Consider the following 23,759-nt stretch of genomic DNA (forward strand, 5'->3'; position numbering starts at 1 on the left):
ATCAAGTCTCTTTTGTTAATTGATTTTACTTTTCTTGTGGTAGCAAATTCTTCATTGTTTTAAACTAAAGCTCCTGACAAAGACTCTCTATCTTTCACACGCCCGATAAATTAAGAGATGACCATCTAGGCAGACTCAACTTGTAACACCTTGCCTAAATAATTTGCCCAGGAGAGAAACTCCAAACACTATAACTCCATGTCTATCAAACTGAGATATGCATATCTCACGGTGTGTACATAACAGAATGATGGAACATATAACATACAGCCAATGAATAATCACTGAAGATATTCAGTTACAAAGAAACATATTTAGAGTCAAGTAAAGTAGCTGTATTATATAACAGAATACATACTTGTGCTCATTTATAGGATAAAGCATTAAAATTTAAATAAACATTAAGCTTACTGCAGCTGCCTTTTGCTATGATACCCAGATCCCCACTCACCTTTGGAGCTAAGTGGGTATGTTCGCAAATTATTGTCAAACGTAAAACCTAGGTTTCTCTACGGTTTCTTCTTCTGCTGTACATACAAATCATAGCTCTACTACACATCGATCCAACATTGAAATAAACTAAAAAGACAAATCATAAGAGATTAGCAACAAAATAATAGAAATTATATATACTACTTTGTACTCAAATTTGTTTTTGATTCTAAAAATAGTAGTTATGCCCCTACTAATTTAAAGCTTAGTCTTGGCAATTTGGGATTAATAAAGAACACAGTCTTGCAGCAATATCTTAAAAATCTGATACATGTATGTAAGGCCAGTAGCCAAGGCCAGGGCCACCATCAGAGCAGCCCAGCCCATGCAGGTTCGCATTGGATTCGGACAGTTGGTAAAGAAACAGTGGAGCCAAAAACTGATGGGCCATAGTCTTTAATTCTAGCTTGCACCCGGCGGGCAAGTAAAAATACACACTGGGCTCCAAAACCCACTCACATTCAGTGTTCACAAAGCTACTGACTTATCCGAGTTTCCTAGAATCAAAGGTTTCTAGCTCACCAGACTTATTCACCTCTGTTCCCCATCTCCTTCCTTCTCCAGCATCAAACTGCACAAACTGGCCTCTCACTCAATACTCCGCCATCTTGGCTGCTTCTCCTGGCCACATAGCCTCTTTCTGCTCTCTGCTCTGCTCCCTCTGCTCTCTCATGCTAATCATCCCAGGAACCAAAAGAGCAAGCTCCCACTCCATCCCCATTTTATATTGTAGCTTCACAACCTCTAATCCAATATACAAAATAGGGAAGTCTCTAATACAAAGTCACTTCTCTGAGGCATGATTGGATTGTACCACCCCACATCAAGACGGGTGGGAAAGGCTTAATCCCAAAATCAAGCCCCAGGCTACAACAATCCCCAACACACATTAATATCACCTGGGCAGCACCATCTTTAACAAAGTGAGCATAATACATTTTATCTGCCCAACAATGTACACTTTACAACTATAATCAAAACTTCCAAGGAAATAAATTTGGTTCACTTACTGATACACAGAATTTTGTACCTGCTGTGCCTTCTGCCTGGAACACTCTTCCTTTCAGTTCTCTGCATTACTGATTCTTTCTAACTTATCACATTCACCTCCTCAGAGAAGCCTTTCCTAACTATTCCACCTAAAGTAGCCCCTCTCCAGACTTGCTATAAATGTAACTATCCTGTTTGTTTCCTTCAAAGACATTACCACAATTTGAATTACCTGATAATTATTTAATCTTTTATATCATTTGTTTGTCTCTTCCTAACAGAATGAGCCAGAACCTTGTCTGTCTTATTTACTGTCACAGCTCCACCACTACTGTGTCAGTCAATAAATATTTGTGAATGGAAACTACTGCATAGTATGCATTTAGAAAATTTTAAAAAATAGGCATTTCTCACAGACTTTTAAAACTCTAAAAAATCAGACTGTGAAGCTGTTATAATCTGGCTCTCTTTTCTTACAAACATAAAAAGAAACTGAGCTCAGCAACTCCCCCCAATCCTTTTAGGATTACGAGTTTGGGGCGGAGCCAGGACTAGTATTCATTTCCCTGTCTCACTCCAGGGAGCCTGGCAAACCAAGCTGTTGTTTCATCTACTTTCATTCTATTAGTCCTACAGGATATATAAATAATGTTAAACACATGTAAAAATCAATTGTTCGCTTCTTTACCCATAAACCCTATTTTTCTTTTTTTATTAAATGAGGTGGGGAGGCAGAGAGACAGACTCCTGCATATGCCCTGTTGGGCACATGAGTTTGTAAAATGTATATTTTTTTAGTTTGCTCACTTTTCATGTTAAAAAATGGTGCAGGGCAGCACCAGGTATGTGATCTGTGAAACTGCAAATTACCTTCCTGCTTGAGAAGGGCCACTGTCTTGCTAATGTTTGTTGGAGGAGAGGTTTTCATGCCAGAAAGTTTTTGAATAGGGGAGGAGATGAAGAGAGAAGGAAGCCACAGTTTGCAGAGTGGGAGAGACTGTGCTGAGGAAGAAGCCAGTTTGTACAGAAAGAGACGGTGTGCAAATGGGGAACAAGAGGAGAGGGGCTTTTGTGAGCTCCACTGAGACGGGTGGGGCCTTTGATTCTAGGAGAAACCGGAGAAGATTCTCCTGGTTTGTAGAACCAGAAAATGTGTCAGTGTCTTTGGAAGCCCTGAGTGAACAGGAAGTATTTTCCCTGTGTGTGTTGCTCGTCGGCCGGTGCAAGACTTTAATAAAGAATGGTCCACCATTTTTTTACTCCACTGTTTTTTACCATCTGTCCGAATCCAATGTGAACCTGCATGCGCATGGCGCAACGGCAGCAACTGCTGGCCATACATGTCCCGACTGGACTGGGATCCTCTTGGCAAACCCCCTATGGGACGATGCTCTGCCCATCTGGGTCATTAGTCTGTTGCTCAGCAACTGAGCTGTTTTTAGCACCTGAGGTGAGGCCATGGTGCCATCCTTAGCACCCGGGGCCAACTAGCTCAAATGAGCCATGACTGCAGGAGCAGGGGAGAGAGACAGAGAGAGAGAGAAGGGTGAGGGTTGGGGAAGCTGATGGTCACTTCTCCTACGTGCCCTGACAGGGAATTGAACCCAGTACTTCCACATGCCGGGTCGATGCTCTACTGCTGAGCCAACCGGCCAGGGCCCATAAAATCTTTCTTCCACCTAGAGTAGGGCAATCACATGCTAAGAAGGCTAACCTTATGCTATGCACAGAAGAGAGGGAAGCCCAGTTCAATCCAGTCTTTGCTAGCATGTCCTGTGAGCCTCAGCACTGCTGCCAACGTGGCCACCACATTCACTGATAAACTCATAAAGTATGTTTTGAAACTAGGAGAAGTAACTAAAAGCTATATACACTGACATCTCATACTTTCAAAAATTAATTAAAAAAAATACATACTTGAATAGCTATGCCTATTTTTCTAAAAGAGATCAAATATAAACTCAAGTGACCAAGAAAATAAGTCCTACAAAAGGAAAAGGGTCACTGGAGCAAGTACTGTAACAGTCACGAGTCTCAAATCCTCTGGAAACCTCAAGAAAAGGGCATGATTTATGATCTGGAATTAGACCTCTTTGGAAGCTCACAGGTAGCAAGTAAGTGAGTCACCATGACTAACAATAAAAAGTTTTTCCCTGATGAAAGCAGGGGTCTTATGAATAATCATTGTCTTTCTAACTTCCTGGAATGGCTGAGCGTTCCAAGGTGGCCAGGTCAGGGTCTTCCCTGCAGCAGCTGCCTTCCACTTCTCGTAGTTCCCAGGCTCGAAGCCATGCCTCAAAATTCACTTCACTAGGATCCATGGGCCAATCAACCCAAGTCACTGCCTACCCGCTAATGCAATGGCTGACTTGTCTACTCTGGGCCAGGACATTTTTATTGTTTCCCAGTTAGCTGCTTCTTCACGTGTATTTGTTCATCTAGTCGATTGTTTTCAAATGTAAAGTTACCGAGGGCCAGGACCCTATCAGTTTAACCATAGTACCAGTCACCAGTCTCTTTTATTCCCACTGACCTGACACAGAATCTTGCATAACATACTGAAATAAGATTCACACTTGTGCAGAACATGTTTTCCTGTGGCCAGATTTCTCACTCATAAAAACAAGACCCGCCTGACCAGGCGGTGGTGCAGTGGATAGAGCGTGGAACTGAGATGCGGAGGACCCAGGTTCGAGACTCCAAGGTCGCCAGCTTGAGTGAAGGCTCATCTGGTTTGAGCAAAAAGCTCACCAGCTTGGACCCAAAAGTCTCTGGCTAGAGCAAAGGGTTACTCAGTCTGCTGAAGGCCCATGGTCAAGGCAAATATGAGAAGGCAATCAGTGAACAACTAAGGTGTCACAATGCAAAATGAAAAACTAATGATTGATGCTTCTCATCTCTTCGTTCCTGTCTGTCCGTCCCTGTCTCTTCCTCTCTCTGACTCTCTGTCTCTGTAAAAAAATAAAATAAACAAACAAAAAAACAAAACAAGGCCCAATATCACTGGTGCCATACAACACTGGCTGATCTGTCTGTACACCTTCATGCCAGAATGCTGTTAATTTGGTACTTTAAAAAACAACAACACAAGACTAGGTTTTAAATTAAGCAAAATGAGAGTACTCAAGAAACACAAATCCATAAGTGAGAAAATTATTAATCCCATTAGTTACAAACTATAGAATATTCACCCAAGCATGAGACAAATGTTATTAGGATTCAGTGGATAACAGTATTTTTTTAAAAACCTGCATCAGATGTGTATATAAAGCAATATTAGGAAAGAGGTAAATAGATATTTTATCTACACCCAAGAAATAGTGCCCTAATACGTGGCTCTCAAAGACTTCTGATAAAAACTATAGAAGATGCAGATAACTGTAATCCTATATAAATCAAGTTTCTAAAATCCATCTGTGTATACTTTCCAAACAGTCACAGAACTCAGTGTGCATCCTCAACAGTTGCATGGCTAGACAAACAAATTATTAAGTAGTCAAAATGAAGATATGTGCCCAGTGCACTGTAGTAAAATCAATGGTATTCCTACTGTTAAACAAGAAGGCTTTTTATTAAATTGTTTTCTTACCCTTTATGAAAATTAATGAAAACTTTTGTTCTAAGTGGTATTTAATAACCTAATATTCTGAAAGGTTTTTCACTCACACACTATTAGTCCATGGGTTTCAAGCACACTGGTAATTACAAAAACAACCTCATATTTCATTCAAGCTACTGCTGAGAGGAATTTAAACAGGAGCATAAAAGAAGTAATTTGTAATTTAAAATCACACTTTTAAAATTAACACAATGTTGAGTTCTGTAAAAGTATATTACTTTGTTAAAGCAAACTTCCCTCTACTAGTTGCACTAATGCTCTAGTCTGTAAATGCTGAGAGTGCCAGGTTATATGGCACATGCTCTGAAACTGTTCAAAATGACCTTCACCTAAAATGGGCTCAGTTGAGTTTGGGCTTTGGTCTGAGCCACTTATATAAAGTACACACTACTGTACTTCACATAAGTTAAGTCAAGCCATGTGTGGCTGACACAGTAGCCAGTTTCTGCCATATTCATTCTATTGTTTCGGGAAAGCACAACCTTTGACTCCACCAAAAAATCATAGGAAAATGGAGTGAAGAGACCTTCCAAAACCTGTGTATGTGTATGACATATATCAATAAAGAGGTGTGTCTGTTTGGCATTTTCTCAGGTACAAAAATTAATTTTAGAAATATGTTAGTGTCTTCATTTAGGCTACTAATTAATGAATTAATGTACAGGCAAAAGGAAAGCCAAGAGAAAACAAAACAGTTTTGGGAAATGTGAATCTGGCAGGCTACTATTGAAGAAATGTACTGTAAATGTCTACCTCTTCCCATTATGTGAATCTTATCTATCCTTTACCCAAATCAGCCTGTCAAGATCACAGATCTTGTCTGAGAATTCTGTAAATCCCTACATGATTTCTTCTCTGAAAATAAACTCATCAACATACCTTAACTATAATCTTCCTCTTTTGTGGTTTTCTGACATGGCATAATTAAGTTAGATGGCTGCCTAAACATTTTAATGAAAACAAGAACATACGAAATGATTCCAAAACTAGTATATGAAGGTATTCTTAGTCTTTATAAAAATTTGTATGGAAATTAATATAACATACATAAACAAATATTTAATTTTGCTATGGTGATTCATTTTGACAACAGTTCACATAAATTAATATGGAAAGTCAATAATACATATGTATCCTTATATATAAGACAAATTTATAACAAGCACTCAAAAAATACCCATACACACCAAATAATGGCAACTATGTCCAATATATTCACGTTAGAAAGAATAATAGAGACTATACAAAAATTAAAATAGTAATTATCTAAGGAAAATAGCATTAGGGACTTACTTTTTTTCATTCTTTTATAACATTATTATATACATTGCTTTTACAAAATTGAAATATTTTTGGTTGTATAAGATTTAGAATATTAATACTAAAATATAATTTCTAAATAAAATCACTGTATAGTTTTAAAATTCCTATTAAGTACAAAATCCACATACCTGAACCAACCTCTTTTTCCTCTTCTTCAATGTTGTTTTTGATGCTATCATATTCTTCGTCAATGGTCTGATTACCACGCATCTGAGACAAAATTCTACGGGCCTTCTGAGTCTGTCCTTTCTGAATAAGCCATCGAGGGCTTTCAGGTAAAAAGAGAAAGCCAAAAAACTGTATAACTGCTGGAATTACTGCAAGTCCCAGCATGTACCTGCAATAAAAAAAAATAACATCTATTTATTTTGAAATTTCATCTTATTAGCGCCACTTTGGAAATAATACCTAAACCTAAATTAGTCAGAATGACTTTCTTTTTATTATATGTGTCATGAGAGAAACGGATATTTTTATGTGGTAGTGAGAAACTGAAAAATGAGAAAAGTCTGATTCTTCTCTATCTCTCACACAAATTATAATGAAAAAGAGTGGGCAAAGGTCACAATTACATATATGCATTTTGATCAAAACTCATCATGCAAAACACCACAATCACCATCCCTAACCAATACTAATATATGTAATAGGATTCTGTATTCTACAAGATAAAATAGGATTAAGACACAATTCTCTGATCTGTTGAAAAAGTATACCTTTCAATAAAATGCCCAAATTGATTTCTTTAGTTATTTCTGCTCTGTGAATGATCAGTTATTTCATTTAGCCATCAAGCATCATGTTCAACCATCATTAACAAAGTAGTAGTCGCCAATAGGGGGAATAAAAGGAAAATGGAATTGGAAGGAAATAATTATTATTAAAATTATAGTAATACAAATAAAATAAAATAAGCCCCTCCTCATGTTGTTCTAAGTTATATACCATCTTTTTCAAATGTCTGTTCTAATGACCGGCAAAATGCTACATAGTAAATAAAATATCATTTTAAATCCATCAGAAAAATAACAGAATAGTAACAGGAGTACATTAATATCAAAGATGTCTCCAAATTATTCTGCCATTGGACCAATCTCCTAATATTCTTAGGACTCATTCCTTTTGAACTGAGGGATTAGATTAGGTCAACTTCAAGGTCTCTTTCAACTATAAATTTCTATGAATCTAGGACACCTAGATACTTTCAACTGATTGAAGTTTCCTGTGCACATTCCATGGTGGATTCATGATGGTAGAGCTCAGAAGACCAACTCCAATTACATAAGAACCATGCTCACAGGTAATAATAAACCAGTGAGAAGTCACCTACCTCAATATGCTTTTCAAAGCTATTCTGACTTTAAAGCTCTGTTAAACCCAATGTATAGCATCCACAGCTCCAGATATATATCTTGTAAAAAAGCCCATTATTTCTAAAGCAATTTCATTTTAATTTGTAAACAGAAGGAAAAAAAAAATACAATTGTCACACAGGTGTTAGGAATAACTCCTACTCAAAACAGTAGCTAAAACTACATATGAATATAAAAATTTAAGATTTAGAAAGTAAACAAAGCATTTATGAATGACTGACTAAAAAAATCAATTGGCTTCCAGTATTAAAACAAATGTTCTTAGAAGAGTTTTATATTTTAAGCCAGGGGCTGTGAAAATACTAGATCACCAATATAATGTACTGAATCACTCCTTCCTCTGTTCATCCACAGAACACAGGTTTTAACCTCAGTTTATGTCCTTGTGCCTTCCTTGTATTATAATAAATTATTTACCTGTCCCATTTGATTGCTTCAGCACAACACCTAATAAAGTATCTTGAACACAGAATTTAGTAAATGTTTTACAAAATTATACAAAAGTAGATATATATATATGTCAACTTTCTGTATTATATAAACAGAAAATAACTGTGCTTCATACTCATACAACAATATCTTATGTAGCAACTCTGGATCATTTAGCTCTGCAGACTTACTTGCACAGTAATTCCTTCCAATAAAACCTCTTGTTCTTTTTTTTTTTTTTTTTTTTTGATGGGCTGTCATCTTTAATTCTAGCTTGCACCCGGCAGGCAAGTAAAAAATACACACTGGGCTCCAAAACCCACTCACATTCAGTGCTCACAAAGCTACTGACTTATCCAAGTTTTCTAGAATCAAAGGTTTCTAGCTCACCAGACTTACTCACCTGTTCTCCATCTCCTTCCTTCTCCATGCACAAACTCTGCACTAACTGGCCAGTCACTCAACACTCCGCCATCTTGGCTGCTTTTCCTGGCCTCCTCCACATGGCCTCTCTCTACTCTCTGCTCTGCTCTCTCCTCTAATGATAATCTCAGGAACCAAGAGAGCAAGCTCTCGTTCTGCCCCCATTTTATAGTGTAGATTCAAAACCTTTAATCCAATATACAAAATAAGGAAGTCTCTAATACAGTCACTTCTCTGAGGCATGATGGGATTGTACCACCCCACATCAAAAAGGGTAAGAAAGGCTTAATCCCAAAACCAAGCCCCAGGCTACAATGATCCTGCCTGCCCACAGAGACACACATTAATATCACCTGGGCAACGGCCTCCACGTGGGCAGCGGCGCCATCTTTAACAAAGTGAGCATAATACATTTTATCTGCCCAACAATCCACCCCTATGCTCACTTTACTACCCACAATCTACATCACCGGCATGCCTGTGCAAGGAAATTAACACATCACACAAATTACAATAGCATGGCAAATCATACAATTTCAACAATTATAAGGTACATTTCACAAATATCTGAGCACTTTGCCCAAAGCGCAAAATGTCCTCGGCCTTCTTTTTAGCCATGGTAAAAGCTTCCTGGGGCAGGGGAGTGCTTCCAGCAAAGCCACCCCCACCCCCATCAGGGTATTTCACATTGTCCAAAATTCGTAAGTCCATCCAACAAAGGAGCTAATGCCCACTCCGGTCATAGTCCAGGAAATTAGTCCACGCACATGAGACCTCAGCCACCCCCCTCATTCCTGCCATCCTGGCAGGTCTTACACTGTCCCAAAGAGGGGCACATGGCAATGGCAGTCAGCATTTCCATCTCTGCTCTGGAAAGCATATCCAGCCCTGTGTCCCAAAATTGCACACCTACCAGGGCCGTAGTAGGTGCTCTTTCCAGCTGGGCTCCCATCTTATGGAGACTGCAGATTGCAACTCCAGCCCAATTCTCCTCATCCTCCAAACAGGAACTGAAAACACCAGCTCCGGCTGCCAGGCTCAAACCCCGGGCTGCCGCCACCTTCTGCTCCGCAGACCTCGCAGCTCCAGCCCTGGCCTTAGCCCTGGCCTCAGCCTCCTGCCGCTGCTGGCTCTCTACAATATCCAGGGCAATCTGCAACTCACAAACCTGTGAATCCTCCTCCAGTAGCTGCTCCATTTCCAGGCGAATCTCGCTAACCTGGTCGGCCTCCTCCTACAGCGCTTCCTCCAACTCCAGGGTCAGCATCGGTTTCTCCTGCGTTTGCTCCAGCTCCTTCCACTGCTCGGTTTGCAGGTCCCGGGCAGCCTCTTCCACAGAGCTCTCAGTTTCCTCACGCATGGCTGTAAAAGTCAGCCAGCCTACAATCCCCAAAAGGACAGCCATGGGGAACCCTAACACTAGCCAGTCCTCTACTCCACCACTCAAAGGCTCCTTGCTGATCTGTATCGAATCCTGCCGCAGACTATGCCAAATGTGAAGCCAGTATACAAGGCCACTATCACAGCCACCCGGCCCATGCAGGTTCGCATTGGATTCGGACAGTCGGTAAAGAAACAACAGAGCCAAAAACTGGTGGGCCACTATCTTTAATTCTAGCTTGCACCAGGCGGGCAAGTAAAAAATACACATTGGGCTCCAAAGCCCACTCATTCAGTGCTCACAAAGCTACTGACTTATCCGAGTTTTCTAGAATCAAAGGTTTTTAGCTCACTAGACATATTCACCTCTGTTCCCCATCTCCTTCCTTCTCCCTGCGCAAACTCTGCACAAACTGGCCTCTCACTCAACACTCCGCCATCTTGGCTGCTTCTCCTGGCCTCCTCCACGTGGCCTTTCTCTGCTCTGCTCTCTCCTCTAATGATAATCTCAGGAACCAAGAGACAAAACCTCTTGTTCTTTTAGATACAGCCAGACCTTCCGTTCTGAAGATGACTCATCTAAAGAAGGGTTGGTAAGATTCCTCAGATGAGAGATAGAGATCAGCTCAAACCAATGCACATTTCTGGCCTCTTCCACTTACAATGTTAATTTGTATATCAAATCTATTACTTAAACATCAGTTTTATTGAGGTAAATCAGCGATTTTCAACCGTGTGCCACAAGAGGCACAGTGGTATGCCACAAAAAAATTTAAAACATGCAATACCTAACTACTTAGGGGCACTGACCTCTTTTTCCCCTCGACTGTCAAATTAAAAATTGATATCAGTCAACACAACAATAGCTGTCCAGTGTGAATGAATCAAAATTACACCTAATTTTTTTGTCAGATCAGCAAAGACTATATATTTTGGTGTGCCGCAGAATTTTAATAATTAGTTTATGTGTGCCATGATTATGAAAAAGGTTGAAAATCACTGCTGTAAATGAATGAAATTTCCATTCGTTTGAACTCTCTTAAAAGAAAAGGTTACATATATATAGTGTATATATATACGTATATATATAATATATATAATTATAACCAATTATTTGAAAGAAAAGCAATGAAAGATAAATAGATTAGGAAATACATTTTTTATTATTATTAATTTTTCTACTAATTTGAGAGGAAGGAAGAGTGAGAGAGAGGAGAAGAGAGAGAAACACCCACTTGTTCACTTGGTTGTGCCATTCAGTGTGCACTCCTTGATGCTTCTCATACGTGCCCAGACCAGAGACCAAACCCACGGCCTCAGTGTACAGGGGATAAGGCTTCATCCACTGAGCTACCCAACTAGGCCCAGGAAATAAGTTTTAAAGTCCTCAAAATGAAAGCCTTTATGTTTCGTTTCTCCACCCTGCTTATGATCTTTCCTTCTGTTCTCCAAACACCCGTTAGTGATAAATAAAATTAAAGAGAAGTACAGAATACTTCAGAAGGGCAATTGAAATGAATATAGAAACAATCATTTTCAGGCTCAAACATGCTGATGTTAACACTTTGCACTTTACTATATATTTACTGTTTAATCCTATTAAAAAAGGAGAAAAGATGAAGGGGAAAATGTAAACATACATATTGGCTAGCCTATGATGCTAAAGTAGGCTACAGAAGACACAGTACTTTAGCTCCCTAGCCTCTGAAATCTGCTGTGTGACAAGTCTATGTCTGAAAGTGACAATTCCACGTCCTGATGTCAGGATGGGCAAAAGAAATTCGCACGCTGCTGCCAATCTTTAAGGATATTAAAAGCCTGATTCCAGAGGCTACTCAAGATAAAACCTGCTATATACATTTACATCCTAAGGTTTCTCTTCTGGAAATAAAACAAAGGCACATTTTCTTACTATAGTTTAATTATCTTACATGGTAAAGATATTTTGACAGGGAACCTGATGTATAATCTCAAACTTGCTCCTGGAGGCATAAAAGGAAAGATATTTTGATAGGAATGAAGTTCCATGGCTTTGCAGAGACACAAGATGGGGTGAGAGGGGTTAGAGCTGTGTTATGATGGAGAGAGAAAAACAGACCTGAGTCACACTTCAGCTTTGGACATGCTAACCACAAAACCTGGGCAAGTTACTTACAACATTTTAACGCACAGGTGATGGTATCTGTTGCATAGGATCGCTGGGATACTTAGGTGAGATCACTCAGTTAGTCCCTAAAATGGAGTAGATGCTCAGCAAAAAATGTTTTCACCTCTGACTCCCTCCCCTTTAATTAATTCAAAGCAACTTGTCCATCTTGGCTGTATTATCCACTGCGAATTTTGGTAGGTAGAACTAACCAATTTCTTTCTCAAGAAAGATCCGTTCCTCTGATGATGGGCAGACAGAAGACAAATAAGAAGTTACTTTTGCTGTAGCACTGAGGGGAATTTTAATCATGCTACTGAAAGAGCAGAAACTCTGCAGACAGTTAAGGCAGTATTGGGGACTTCCCTAGAACCAAGGAAATCAGCAACCAGACAAACGGCAATGAGTATACTGATATGACAAAGAGTATACTGATCAATCCCTAAACATACAAGAAGGCCCCTACTGATATGGGGATCTTATTATTATTAGTTAAAGCCAAAGTTATAAACCCTGGCTTCACATTAGAATCATCCAGGGGGCTTTTAAAACATAGTAGTGTCCATGCTCTACTCAACCCAGGAATTTTGATTAATTGGTCTGAGCTCCAGTCCCAGGGAATTCCATTTTATTAAAAGCTCCTGAAAGGTGGTAATGTGCACTCAGGGCTGAGAACCACTGACCTAAGTGTTTTAAAAACCCAGGGGATGAGAGTGAACAATAAGCACCCAAAGTCCACACCTTACGCAAAAGCCAGCTGCAAAGAAGGGAGAGTAGGTAAGTTGGCTCTAGCAAAAATGCCAAGCTTTCAGACGTTCTAAAAATCCTCAGAATATTTTTTGGCATCACGATCACTCACAGAAAGGTACCTTCTCAACTTTCTAAACTGAAATTAACAAATAAGTTATTTTCTGGTCCAGCCAGCAGTACCAGCACCTGCTTACCAGAAAATGAAGGACGGTGAGAAGAATGGAGAGCGATGCTGTCATACGGGGCGGTCGGGCCAGCCATCAACCACAGAGACAAGCCCAGTTATTTCCCCTTAGGTTAAGCTTTCTTCCCAGTGCCAACACCTGAAACTCTGTGAATCGAAGGTCCCGCATTCCTGGGTGCCAGCCTGCCCCTCTGCAGCTGGGCAGACCTGCCGCCAACAGAGCGCCAGGTACCCCACACAAAACCAGACAGGTCCTTCTCTAAACTGAACCTTCGCCATCGTTCTTGTTTTACAGGAGTCACATGCTCTCACCTATGAAGCTAAAGACAAGTGTCCTCTGGTAGATGGCCATTTCAGACATAATTTTCCAGCTCATAATTGTCCCCCTCCTCTGAATGAACACAGCATGATTATCTGATAACATGGCCTAGTGATAACAAATAAATGGGTTACTTACTCTCTAGTAGTTCCACAAGAGTGATGATTATGAATCAAATACAGGCAAATCTACTTGAACGTACAAACTCATCGTGGACATGAAATCATTTAACACCAATAACCATAGTAACACCAATAGCCATAGTAACAGCTAATATACAGCATTTGTTTTATGTGCTAAGCATTGTTCAAAGGGCTGGATACCTTAACTAATTTATCTTTACAACAACCCTCTGAGGTGAGTACCATTATTACCCCCATTTAAAGACAAGCTACAAAGAAGATATAGACCTAGTATGCAGTGGAACTAGGATTAAAATCTAGGCAGTCTGGCTCCTATAAAGAACAAAAGTTTATTGTTTTTTGTTTTGTTTTTGTGACAGAGAAACAGAGAGAGGGAGAGATAGGGACAGACAGACAGGAAGGGTGAGAGACAAGAAGCTGTGGCTCCTTAGTTGTTCATTGATTGCTTTATCACATGTGCCTTGACCAGGGGGCTACAGCAGACCAAGTGACCCCTTGCTCAAGCCAGTGACCTTGGGCTCAAGCCAGCAACCTTGGGCTTCAAGCCAGTGACCATGGGGTCATGTCTATAATCCCACACTCAAGCCAGTGACCCTGTGCTCAAGACAGATGAGCCCGTGCTCCAACCAGCGACCTCAAGGTTTCAAACCTGGGTCCTCTGCATCCCAGTCTGACTCTCTATCCACTGTGCCACCACCTGGACAGGCACAAATGTTTATTGTTAAGTGAAGCTATAATAAATGTTCAACGAGTAGTTAACTTAATTCTGCAGAATTCATAAAAAGGGCCATTAATTTACCTTATTCTCATGTTTAAAGACTTCTGAGGGTCCCTTCAGAAGTTTTACTGTTCACTGACTTCTGTTAAATGCAGCAGAGCACTGGAGAAGAACAGCACAAAGGGCTAGCTGGGACCAGCCACCCTGAATGGGGCCAAGCACAGCTCCTGACACAATAGCACCCAGGGGCGGGGACATACAAGCTGGACTAACCAAGACCTGCTGGTGACAAATGGAGTATAGCTAGTCTCTCTCTTTTTTTTTTTTTTTTGTATTTTTCTGAAGCTGGAAATGGGGAGAGACAGTCAGACAGACTCCCGCATGCGCCCGACCGGGATCCACCCAGCACGCCCACCAGGGGCAACGCTCTGCCCACCAGGGGCGAAGCTCTGCCCACCAGGGGGCGATGCTCTGCCCCTCCAGGGCGTGGCTCTGCCGCGACCAGAGCCACTCTAGCGCCTGGGGCAGAGGCCAAGGAGCCATCCCCAGCGCCTGGGCCATCTTTGCTCCAACGGAGCCTTGGCTGCAGGAGGGGAAGAGAGAGACAGAGAGGAAGGAGGGGGGGGTGGAGAAGCAAATGGGCTCTTCTCCTATGTGCCCTGGCCGGGAATCGAACCCGGGTCCCCCGCACGCCAGGCCGATGCTCTACCGCTGAGCCAACCGGCCAGGGCCTATAGCTAGTCTCTTGACAGCAGTGTGTTACTATGAAAATGGTTGGCTACTAGTTCAAAGAATCTCACTGGTAAGGGTAAACATGAGTTGCTTGCCCTCAACACTGTGCCAAACTGAATTTTTATGTCATTCACCTTTAATGTACATAAGTAAACTTTTCATGTAGGAAAAATACAGGTAACAAGGAAGCAGATAGTTGAAAATATGACTGGAAGCAAAATATATAATTTGAGATTTGATCTTTTATAAATATTGGAACGAACACGAAGAACTAAAGTTGTTTTTCTCTATTCTTTTTCAGTCTCTGCCTCCCACAGGTTTCCGCAGCCTCTCCTCTCCCAGAAGGAATTGTGTGCAAGAAGTCTATCCTGCATCTCCATTCTGTTCTCTCCTCCTCTCTGTTCCTTTTCATCCAGAAGTTCACAGATGAAGTTTGTCAATGCCTCACAACAGAAGAGCTGTATGATTTATGGTTTTAATTGTAAATCTAGCTATAACAGAAAAACTATCACAGATAATGGATCTGCATTACAATAGGTTATATTTAAAACAAATTGTTTGCTATTGGTTTCATAGCTCTTGAGGAGCTGAATTTTACAAAGGAAAGAAACCTTCCACTCTGAAAGGCACAGGAAAGGTGTTTTGGACACCACAGTCATGTAGCCAGTTATCCTCTGAATAGACCATGAGAGCAGTAAGGTACATACAGTCAATAACCACTTCCTTACTTGTCTCTCAGCCTCATGTTACCAAAAGCATCCATTTTCAAACCAAACCTCTACCTTATATTTTTGAAACATTAAGATTAGTTCAGTGACAACCTCTGAAACTCAGTCCTGAGTACAGGGAGGGTATTTAGCAATATTATTTAATATCATATGCTGTCATAATCAAGTAACAAAACCGTATTTGTCATTCTAATAGTTTTATTCCCATTGTCTTCTAGCCAGCATTCTGTTTATACTGGTTATTAATTTACAAATCATGCCCATGTTAGCCCACTGTGTACAGCCCAAGTATATTCAAGAAATAGTATAAATATCAAGATGCTAGGCTTTATTCTTTAAAACCCTACAGTTTGAAACTGGCATATTTTCACTTACAACTATAAAATAAATAAACTCTAAACCTTTTCCCCCCTAGAAACAGTTCATTGAAAATAGAAAGGTCTGCAGTTAGAGCCAGTTACCTAATGAAGACTTACCCTGCTTGGCACGCTATAGTTAAATTTCTTGTGTTCTTTCTGAGCTTTTTACACAGCTAATAACTTCTGAATGTATATTAAGTGCCAAACTCAAGTCAATCATTAAGCATCATGAATAAACTTAACCAGAGACAGTGTCATGTTGCATCACTCCAAAAACATCATTTTTTTCAATACTATTTACCATTATAAACTGTTTACAATAGTGAGAGGTTTTCTCCTCATAAAGGCATAATCCAACCCCAAACTACATACAAGAACATTATTCCTTCAGCCCTACAGCTAGCACTACCTGCTTTTACTGTTCAATGTTCTTATGAATTTGGAGTTTTCTTCATATACTTCTGTTACACTTAAGTAATAATCACATGAATGACTCATTTACCAAAAGATATCTATTCTTGGATTTAGAAAAGGTATGGTCATCTCTATATATCAATTACAAGATATTTACATGATGACCACTAACCATAAATTACAATGTGACATGCAATATATTTGTACTTAATGCAAACACTTTAGATGCAAAAAGAGCACTGAACTTAATTAACCACCAGTTATAGTCGCAACTCATTTGATAACATAGTTTACAACTTTAGTTCATGATTCACAACTTCATTTTAACAGATAAAAATTAAAATAAGAAAACACTGCCAAATTGAGACCGCAGGCTGGTAAGCAAATTTTTCTCTGCCATCACGGGCTAGGTAGATCAACCTGATGACTGATGCACCTGATAATCCAATGGTGGCTCAGTTAAATTCTTTCAAGTAAAAAGCAATGATATATGATCAACAAATGGGAAATTTTTGTGTTACCCAGTGAATATTTCTGTGTCAACAGCAAAAAACAATCATCACCAAATATGCAAATGTAAGAAAATATTAATGACCTACATAGCTAGGGGGAAAACTCTCAAAATGATTTGATATCAATATACAGAGTAGGTGATATGGCCAAGGTTATTTAGAGCAGTGGTTCCCAACCCCCGGGCTGCGGACCGGTCCGCAGAGAAAGAATAAATAACTTACATTATTTCCGTTTTATTTATATTTAAGTATGAACGATGTTTTATTTTTAAAAAATGACCAGATTCCCTCTGTTACATCCATCTAAGACTCACTCTTGACGCTTGTCTCGGTCACGTGATACATTTTTCCATCCCACCCTAAAGGCTGGTCAGTGAAAACCAGTCCGTGGCCCAAAAAAGGTTGGGAACCACTGATTTAGAGTGTTGTGATTATAGTACAAGAAGCAGATGCACTTGCTTTGATAGAATAAGATGTGGTACTACTGAAACAAACTGAATATATTTTGCATAGATATTAGGCAGATAGTTTTAAAAAACATGGTGAAATGTATCTGTCTTGACTAAATTCACAGTACTAGTGGTGAAAATAATGCTCACGCAATGGGACAGACACACATACCCTCTTTTTTTCAAACTGAGAATTTTCCATATGCAAATCTCTGGGCTAGGGATTATGGAGGTGCAGTAATAATTAGCAGACATCCCTTGCTTCAAGGAGCTTATAGTAATCATCAGAATTGTTTAATTGCTAACACTCAGGTTTAGGCACAGTATAAGAGTAAGGAGAGAAGTGATTTCAGCAGAGGCAATTAGAAAAAGCATCATATCCTGACCAGGCAGTGGTGCAGTGGATTAAGAATCAACCTGAGCCTGACCTGTGGTGGCGCAGTGGATAAAATGTCGACCTGGAATGCTGAGGTCGGAAGTTCAAAACCCCAGGCTTGCCTGGTCAAGGCACATATGGGAGTTGATGATTCCTGCTCCTCCCACCTTTCTCTCTCTCTCCCTCTCTCTCTCTCTGAAATGAATAAATAAAAAAGTTTACAAAAAAAAAAAAAAAGAATCAACCTGAGACACTGAGGACCCAGGTTGGAAACCCTGAGGTCTCTGGCTTGAGCTCAGGCTCGCCAACTTGAGTGCGGGTCGCCAGCTTGAACATGGGGTCATGTTTATGATCACAGGCTTGAGCTCAAATATTGCTGGCTTGAAGCACAAGATCACTGACTTGAGCCCAATGTTGCTGGCTTGGCTGGAGCCCCCTCGACAAGGCACCTGAGAAAGCAATCAATGAACAACTAAGGTGCCACAACCACGAGTTGATGCTTCTCATCTCTCCCCTTCCTGTCTGTCTGTCTCTTTCTCTCTTAAAGAAAAAGCATCATGGCAGAAACAACATAAATTATTCAATGCAAAGCAGAAAAGAAATATAATGGAAGGAGCCAACATAAAGTTCAGATGAGTTTTTTCAGGTAAAATTTACATACAATAAAATAAAGAGAACCAAGGTTACAATTCTATGAGTCTTTAGTATATATACACCCTTGTAACTATCAATATTAATACCATCCAAATAAGAAAGAGAACATTTCCATGATGTCAGAAAGTTCCCTTATAACCTCCTCTTTCCAGTTAATCCTCATTGCCATAGCCAAGCAATGACCAAATATTTGTCCTCACAGCTTATTTTTCATGCGGGTGAACTTCATAGGGAACCATGGAGATTCTACTCTTTTGTGTCTACCTTCTTGCAGTATATACAAATATCAAAGCATTAGGTTGTACATCTGAAATTAATATTATATGTCAAGTATACCACAATATAGAAACTTAAACAAAACAGAAACAAATTCATTGACACAGAGAACTGATGGTTGCCAGATGGGAAGGGGTTTGGGGTATGGACAAAAAGGTGAAAGGGATGAAGAAGTAAAAATTGACAGTTATGAAAATACTCATGAGGATGTAGAGTACAGAATAAAAATACAGTCGGTAACATTTTAATAACTATGTAGGTGTCAGATGGGTTATCCATGTGATCACTTCATAAGCAATAGAAATGTCTAATAACTATGTTGTACACCTGAAACTAATAAAATATTCTATGTTAACTATTGTATAACTGAAAAAAAAATTTAAATGACTCTCTTTTCAAAGCTCCAAGATTATTTTTTGTATTGTTTGCTTGCTTTCTTTTACATTGACTTCCATTCTTTATTATTTAATTCTGCCTGTTTTCTTTGGGTTTAATATGCTTACATTTTTCTACCTTCTTACCCCCAAACTTAGATATTTTGTCCTCTCTCGAATATAATCACTATAGTTATATACTTCCCTCTAAGCAATACTGAAGTTACACTCCACAAATTTTGATATAGTCTTTTCTTTTAGTTCAAAACTATTTTCTAATTTTCCTTTCGATTTCTCCTTAGACCCATGAGTTATTTAGAACATGTTTTATTTTTCAAATATTTGAAGCTTTTCTGGTTATCTTACTGCTGTTGATATCTAATTTAATTCTGCTGTGATGAGAGGACATCTTCCATAAGATTTCATTTTTTAAATTTCATCTTTATGGCCCAGGATAAAACGTAGAGACCCTAGATTTTCTTCTCTTCTCCTAAAGAATGTTGACACTGTCCTATCAGGCACCTTAAATTTGTATGGCTTGGTTTTAGACTTGGTTAGTGTGACTGTCAGTTTTGACTTGGTCTCAGGAAAAATGCTTAGTCAAGCAGCAAAGTCTTTACTCCAAATGCATGGTCCTTCAGGGGTCTTGCAGAAAAGCTCAAGCTATTGGCCCCTCTGACCTGGAAGGCTTTAAAGTCCAGAAATGTCATTCCTCCTATGGGCAGGAAACGACACCTCTCTCAGCTTTCACCAACTTCTGTTACTTCCTGCAGGCTCCACGGAATCTCTCCTGTATATTCATAGTTCAAAAATCAGAAAAACATTTGTGGTGAATAAATATTCAGATTTAGAGGCTTGCTCCTCTATGGATCATTCTTTTCCTGGATTTCCCTCCAGATTCCAGCTGCTCTGGCCATTGCTAACTCTAGCCACTGATACCGCAAGTCAATAAAACTGTAGTTTTCTGCTGAAGTTCTAGCTGCCAAACCTCAGGGATGAGGGCTGCCCTCAGGGACAAAGCCATAAATGTAAATCCCACCATGAACCATTCACTTCAAGGATCAAATTCCTTTCAGTTCTGATCTACCCCTGAAGCTGGACCTCTCCAGCATCTTAAATCATAGACTATATTCTGTCTATGATTTACAATAGTTATCTTTAGAGAAGGGTATTCTTACAAGACACCACTCTCATCAGTATTAATATTTACTTTTTGCCTGGAAAATCCAGGTAATTAAACATGAGAGCAATCTCCATCACCAGGTTTAGATGCAAGATACAGTCAATCTAAAATTGTCTGGAGATAACAGCCAACAATCCCTAGGAGCATTTAAGAGTTTGTGTGTATGTGCACAGCCCTTAACTCACCTGATCCTAACAGCAACAATGTGCAATTGTAAAGCATTAGCTACATGCAGATATTAGAGCTTAAATTAATTCCTGTGCTGTGGAAGCAAGTTTTAAATCCATTCCTCCCACTACACTGTGATACTTGATGATAAACAATTCTACGTTTTAAAAATGTGTTCAGAATTAAGGTATTTCCTTGTAAGCAGGCTCTTAACCAAATTCATCTTTCTTTTCTTTTTTTTTAATTAGAGGCCCACCCTTATGACCTCATTTACCTTTATCATCTCCTTACAGGACCTATTTCCAAATATAGTCACTTTGACTGTCAGCAGCTTCAACACGTGAATCTGGCTGTGGGACACAATTCAATCCATAGCATTCCATACCAAATCCATCTTTCTTAAAATGGCCATTGCATAGTTAAATATTTAAGACAAAGACTGCTTCATATATCATATTTTGTATAAAGCCAGATACCACCAACCTATTAACAATAAATTATAAGAATACTTTGCTCAGCATAAACTTATTTAGAAATATCACCCTCTTTTAAATGATTTTAAAAGCATCTTATCGATGGTAGTTTTAAAACTGTACAGTATTATGGGTGAGAGAGGCTGTAAGGCCAGGAGCCGCCATCGTGGCCATTCACATGCAGTTTCCCATTGGGATTCGGGCAGATGGTAAAGAAATGGTGGAGTGAGAGGATGGCGGGCCATTCTGTTAATTGGTGTCTCACCAAGACAGGAAAACCACAAGAGAGGACAAGGGAAAAGCAGAAAACCAGCTTTTCCCATGAAGGGCAAGGGATCAGGGAGGCCCCTGCAATGGTGATAGCAGGAACCAAGAGAGAGGAAGCTCCCAGTCTGCCCCACTTTACAGTATAGAAATCAAAACCCCCAATCCAACATACAAAATAGGAAGTCTCAGACACAAAGTCACCCATCCGAGGCACAATAGGACCCCGCATGAGAGTGCAGCACCCACACCATGCAATCAGTCAAGGGTGTGGGAAAAGCTTAGTCTTAAAACCAAGCCTTAGGCTATAACCATCCCTCCTGCCCACAGCCTGTCCCCCACACCCAATACAAACTATAAGCGAGCAAACATATATATTTACAAACTTATTTGACCAACAGAAGCTCATTAATATTTTCATCCCAAACTAGTATGATTATTTAAAAATTATTTTCTGAGCTTGACCAGGCAGTGTCACAGTGGATAGAACATTGAACTGGGATACAGAGGACCCAGGTTCGAAACCCCGAGGTCACTGTCTTGAGCATGTGCTCACCAGCTTGAGCATGGGGTCGCTGGCTTGAGCGTGGGATCACAGACATGACCCCATGGTCGCTGGCTTGAGCAAGGGGTCACTTGCTCTGCTGTAGCACCCCCCCTACCCCTGTCAAGGCACATATGAGAAAGCAATCAATGAACAACTAAGGAGCTACAACAAAAAGCTGCAATGAAGAATTGATGCTTCTCATCTCTCCCTATCTGTCCCTCTTTGTGTCTCTGTCACAAAAAAAATAAAATAAAATTTATTTTCTGAGATTTTCCATAAACAAACTCAAACTCAAGGTACTGTTAAAGAGAGTGCAACGTAGTTAAAATTTGCTCCATGCCCACTGAAGACGCCTTTCCCCATCACCCTCAGACTCCGAGGCAGTAAGCACGGCCCCAACCGGGCGCTCTAACCTTCACAGGATGGTCTACATGCGGCTTTTGAAAATTATATTTCACCTAGAATGTCCTTCTCCCTCACTGTGCCTGAAACTCTTTTATTCATAAAAGACTCAGGTCAAATATCTCTCCATTGGGAAGCCCTGTTATTCACTCCCCCGGGGACTCACACCATTTACCATTAAAAGTCTCTCCCTCAGACTGTCAGGTGCCTGACTGAGCACAGGTACATTTCTTATGGACCTTTCATCTCTATCACCAAGCACCATCGCACTGGACAGTAGATGCCTGAAGAAAACTTTTTGGAAATGACTGAAGGATTTTCACACTAACACATGTCTCCGATAGTATCACTTCACTGCCTCACATCCACATTCCGGCAGCTGCCTCATAAACAGGTTCCCTGAATCCAGCCCAAGAGCCAAGAGTTCTAATAAATTCTGAGCACCACTGTCATATTAATCATCAACTCATATGACTACATGTCCTGCTCAGAAAAATAATAGCTTCCCTTTGCCTTTAGATGAAAGTTCCAGCCTAGAATTCACAGCCTCTAGTCCAGGGGTAGTCAACCTTTTCATACCTACCGCCCACTTTTGTATCTCTGTTAGTAGTAAAATTTTCTAACCACTCACCAGTTCCACAGTAATGGTGATTTATAAAGTAGGGAAGTCACTTTACTTTATAAAATTTATAAAGCAGAGTTACAGCAAGTTAAAGCATATAATAATAATTACTTACCAAGTACTTTATGTTGAATTTTCGCTAAGTTTGGCAGAATAAATCTTTATGAAACAACTTACTATAGTTAAAATCTATCTTTTTATTTATACTTTGGTTGCTCCGCTACTGCCCACCATGAAAGCTAACACTAGTGGGAGCTAAGGACCAGGTTGACTACCACTGCTCTAGATCAGGGGTCAGGAACCTATGGCTCGTGAGCCAGATGTGGCTCTTTTGATGGCTGCATCTGACTCGCAGACAAATCTTTAATAAAAAAATAATAATGTTAATAATATAAAACATTCTCATGTATTACAATCCATTCATTTCCTACCACTCATGTTCATGGTTGCGAGTGGCTGGAGCCATCACAGCTGTCCTCCGGGACAACACCCAATTTTTATTGGATAATGCGTAACGTACATGGGTCGTTGTATGGCTCTCACGGAATTACATTTTAAAATATGTGGCGTTCATGGCTCTCTCAGCCAAAAAGGTTCCCGACCCCTGCCCTAGAGTCTGGCTCCCATCGGCCATGCACATCCCTTCACCCTCACACCCACGACTACGCTCTCACCCAGTCCACTCTGCCCTCATTTTTACCTTGGTCTCCATAAATCCCACCAATTCTTCACTGCTCAGCATGAGTCTCACATGCATTAGCCAGAAGACACTACAGAAAAATCTCTCATAGGGATGTTGCTAGCACTAATAGTACTTCCTATTTCTCATTGGACACATCTCAACTTATCCTACAATACCAAGAAAACAAGAAACCATCATATAAATTATAAAAATATCTAGCACACTCAGACACTTAACCAATGGTTGTGCATCAGC

General features: G+C 40.0%; 1 protein-coding gene across 1 annotated transcript in view; it reads right to left on the reverse strand.

Annotated features, from left to right (window-relative positions):
- Positions 1-23,759, reverse strand: part of SLC2A13 (solute carrier family 2 member 13) — a 359,257-nt gene that overhangs the window by 259,323 nt on the left and 76,175 nt on the right. The window contains exon 3 of the mRNA XM_066368963.1: positions 6,553-6,761. Within this exon, the coding sequence (XP_066225060.1) occupies positions 6,553-6,761 (209 nt within the window). The remainder of the gene's footprint in view (positions 1-6,552; positions 6,762-23,759) is intronic.

This window comes from Saccopteryx leptura, chromosome 2 (assembly GCF_036850995.1).
Source record: "Saccopteryx leptura isolate mSacLep1 chromosome 2, mSacLep1_pri_phased_curated, whole genome shotgun sequence".
NCBI classification, from domain to species: domain Eukaryota; kingdom Metazoa; phylum Chordata; class Mammalia; order Chiroptera; family Emballonuridae; genus Saccopteryx; species Saccopteryx leptura.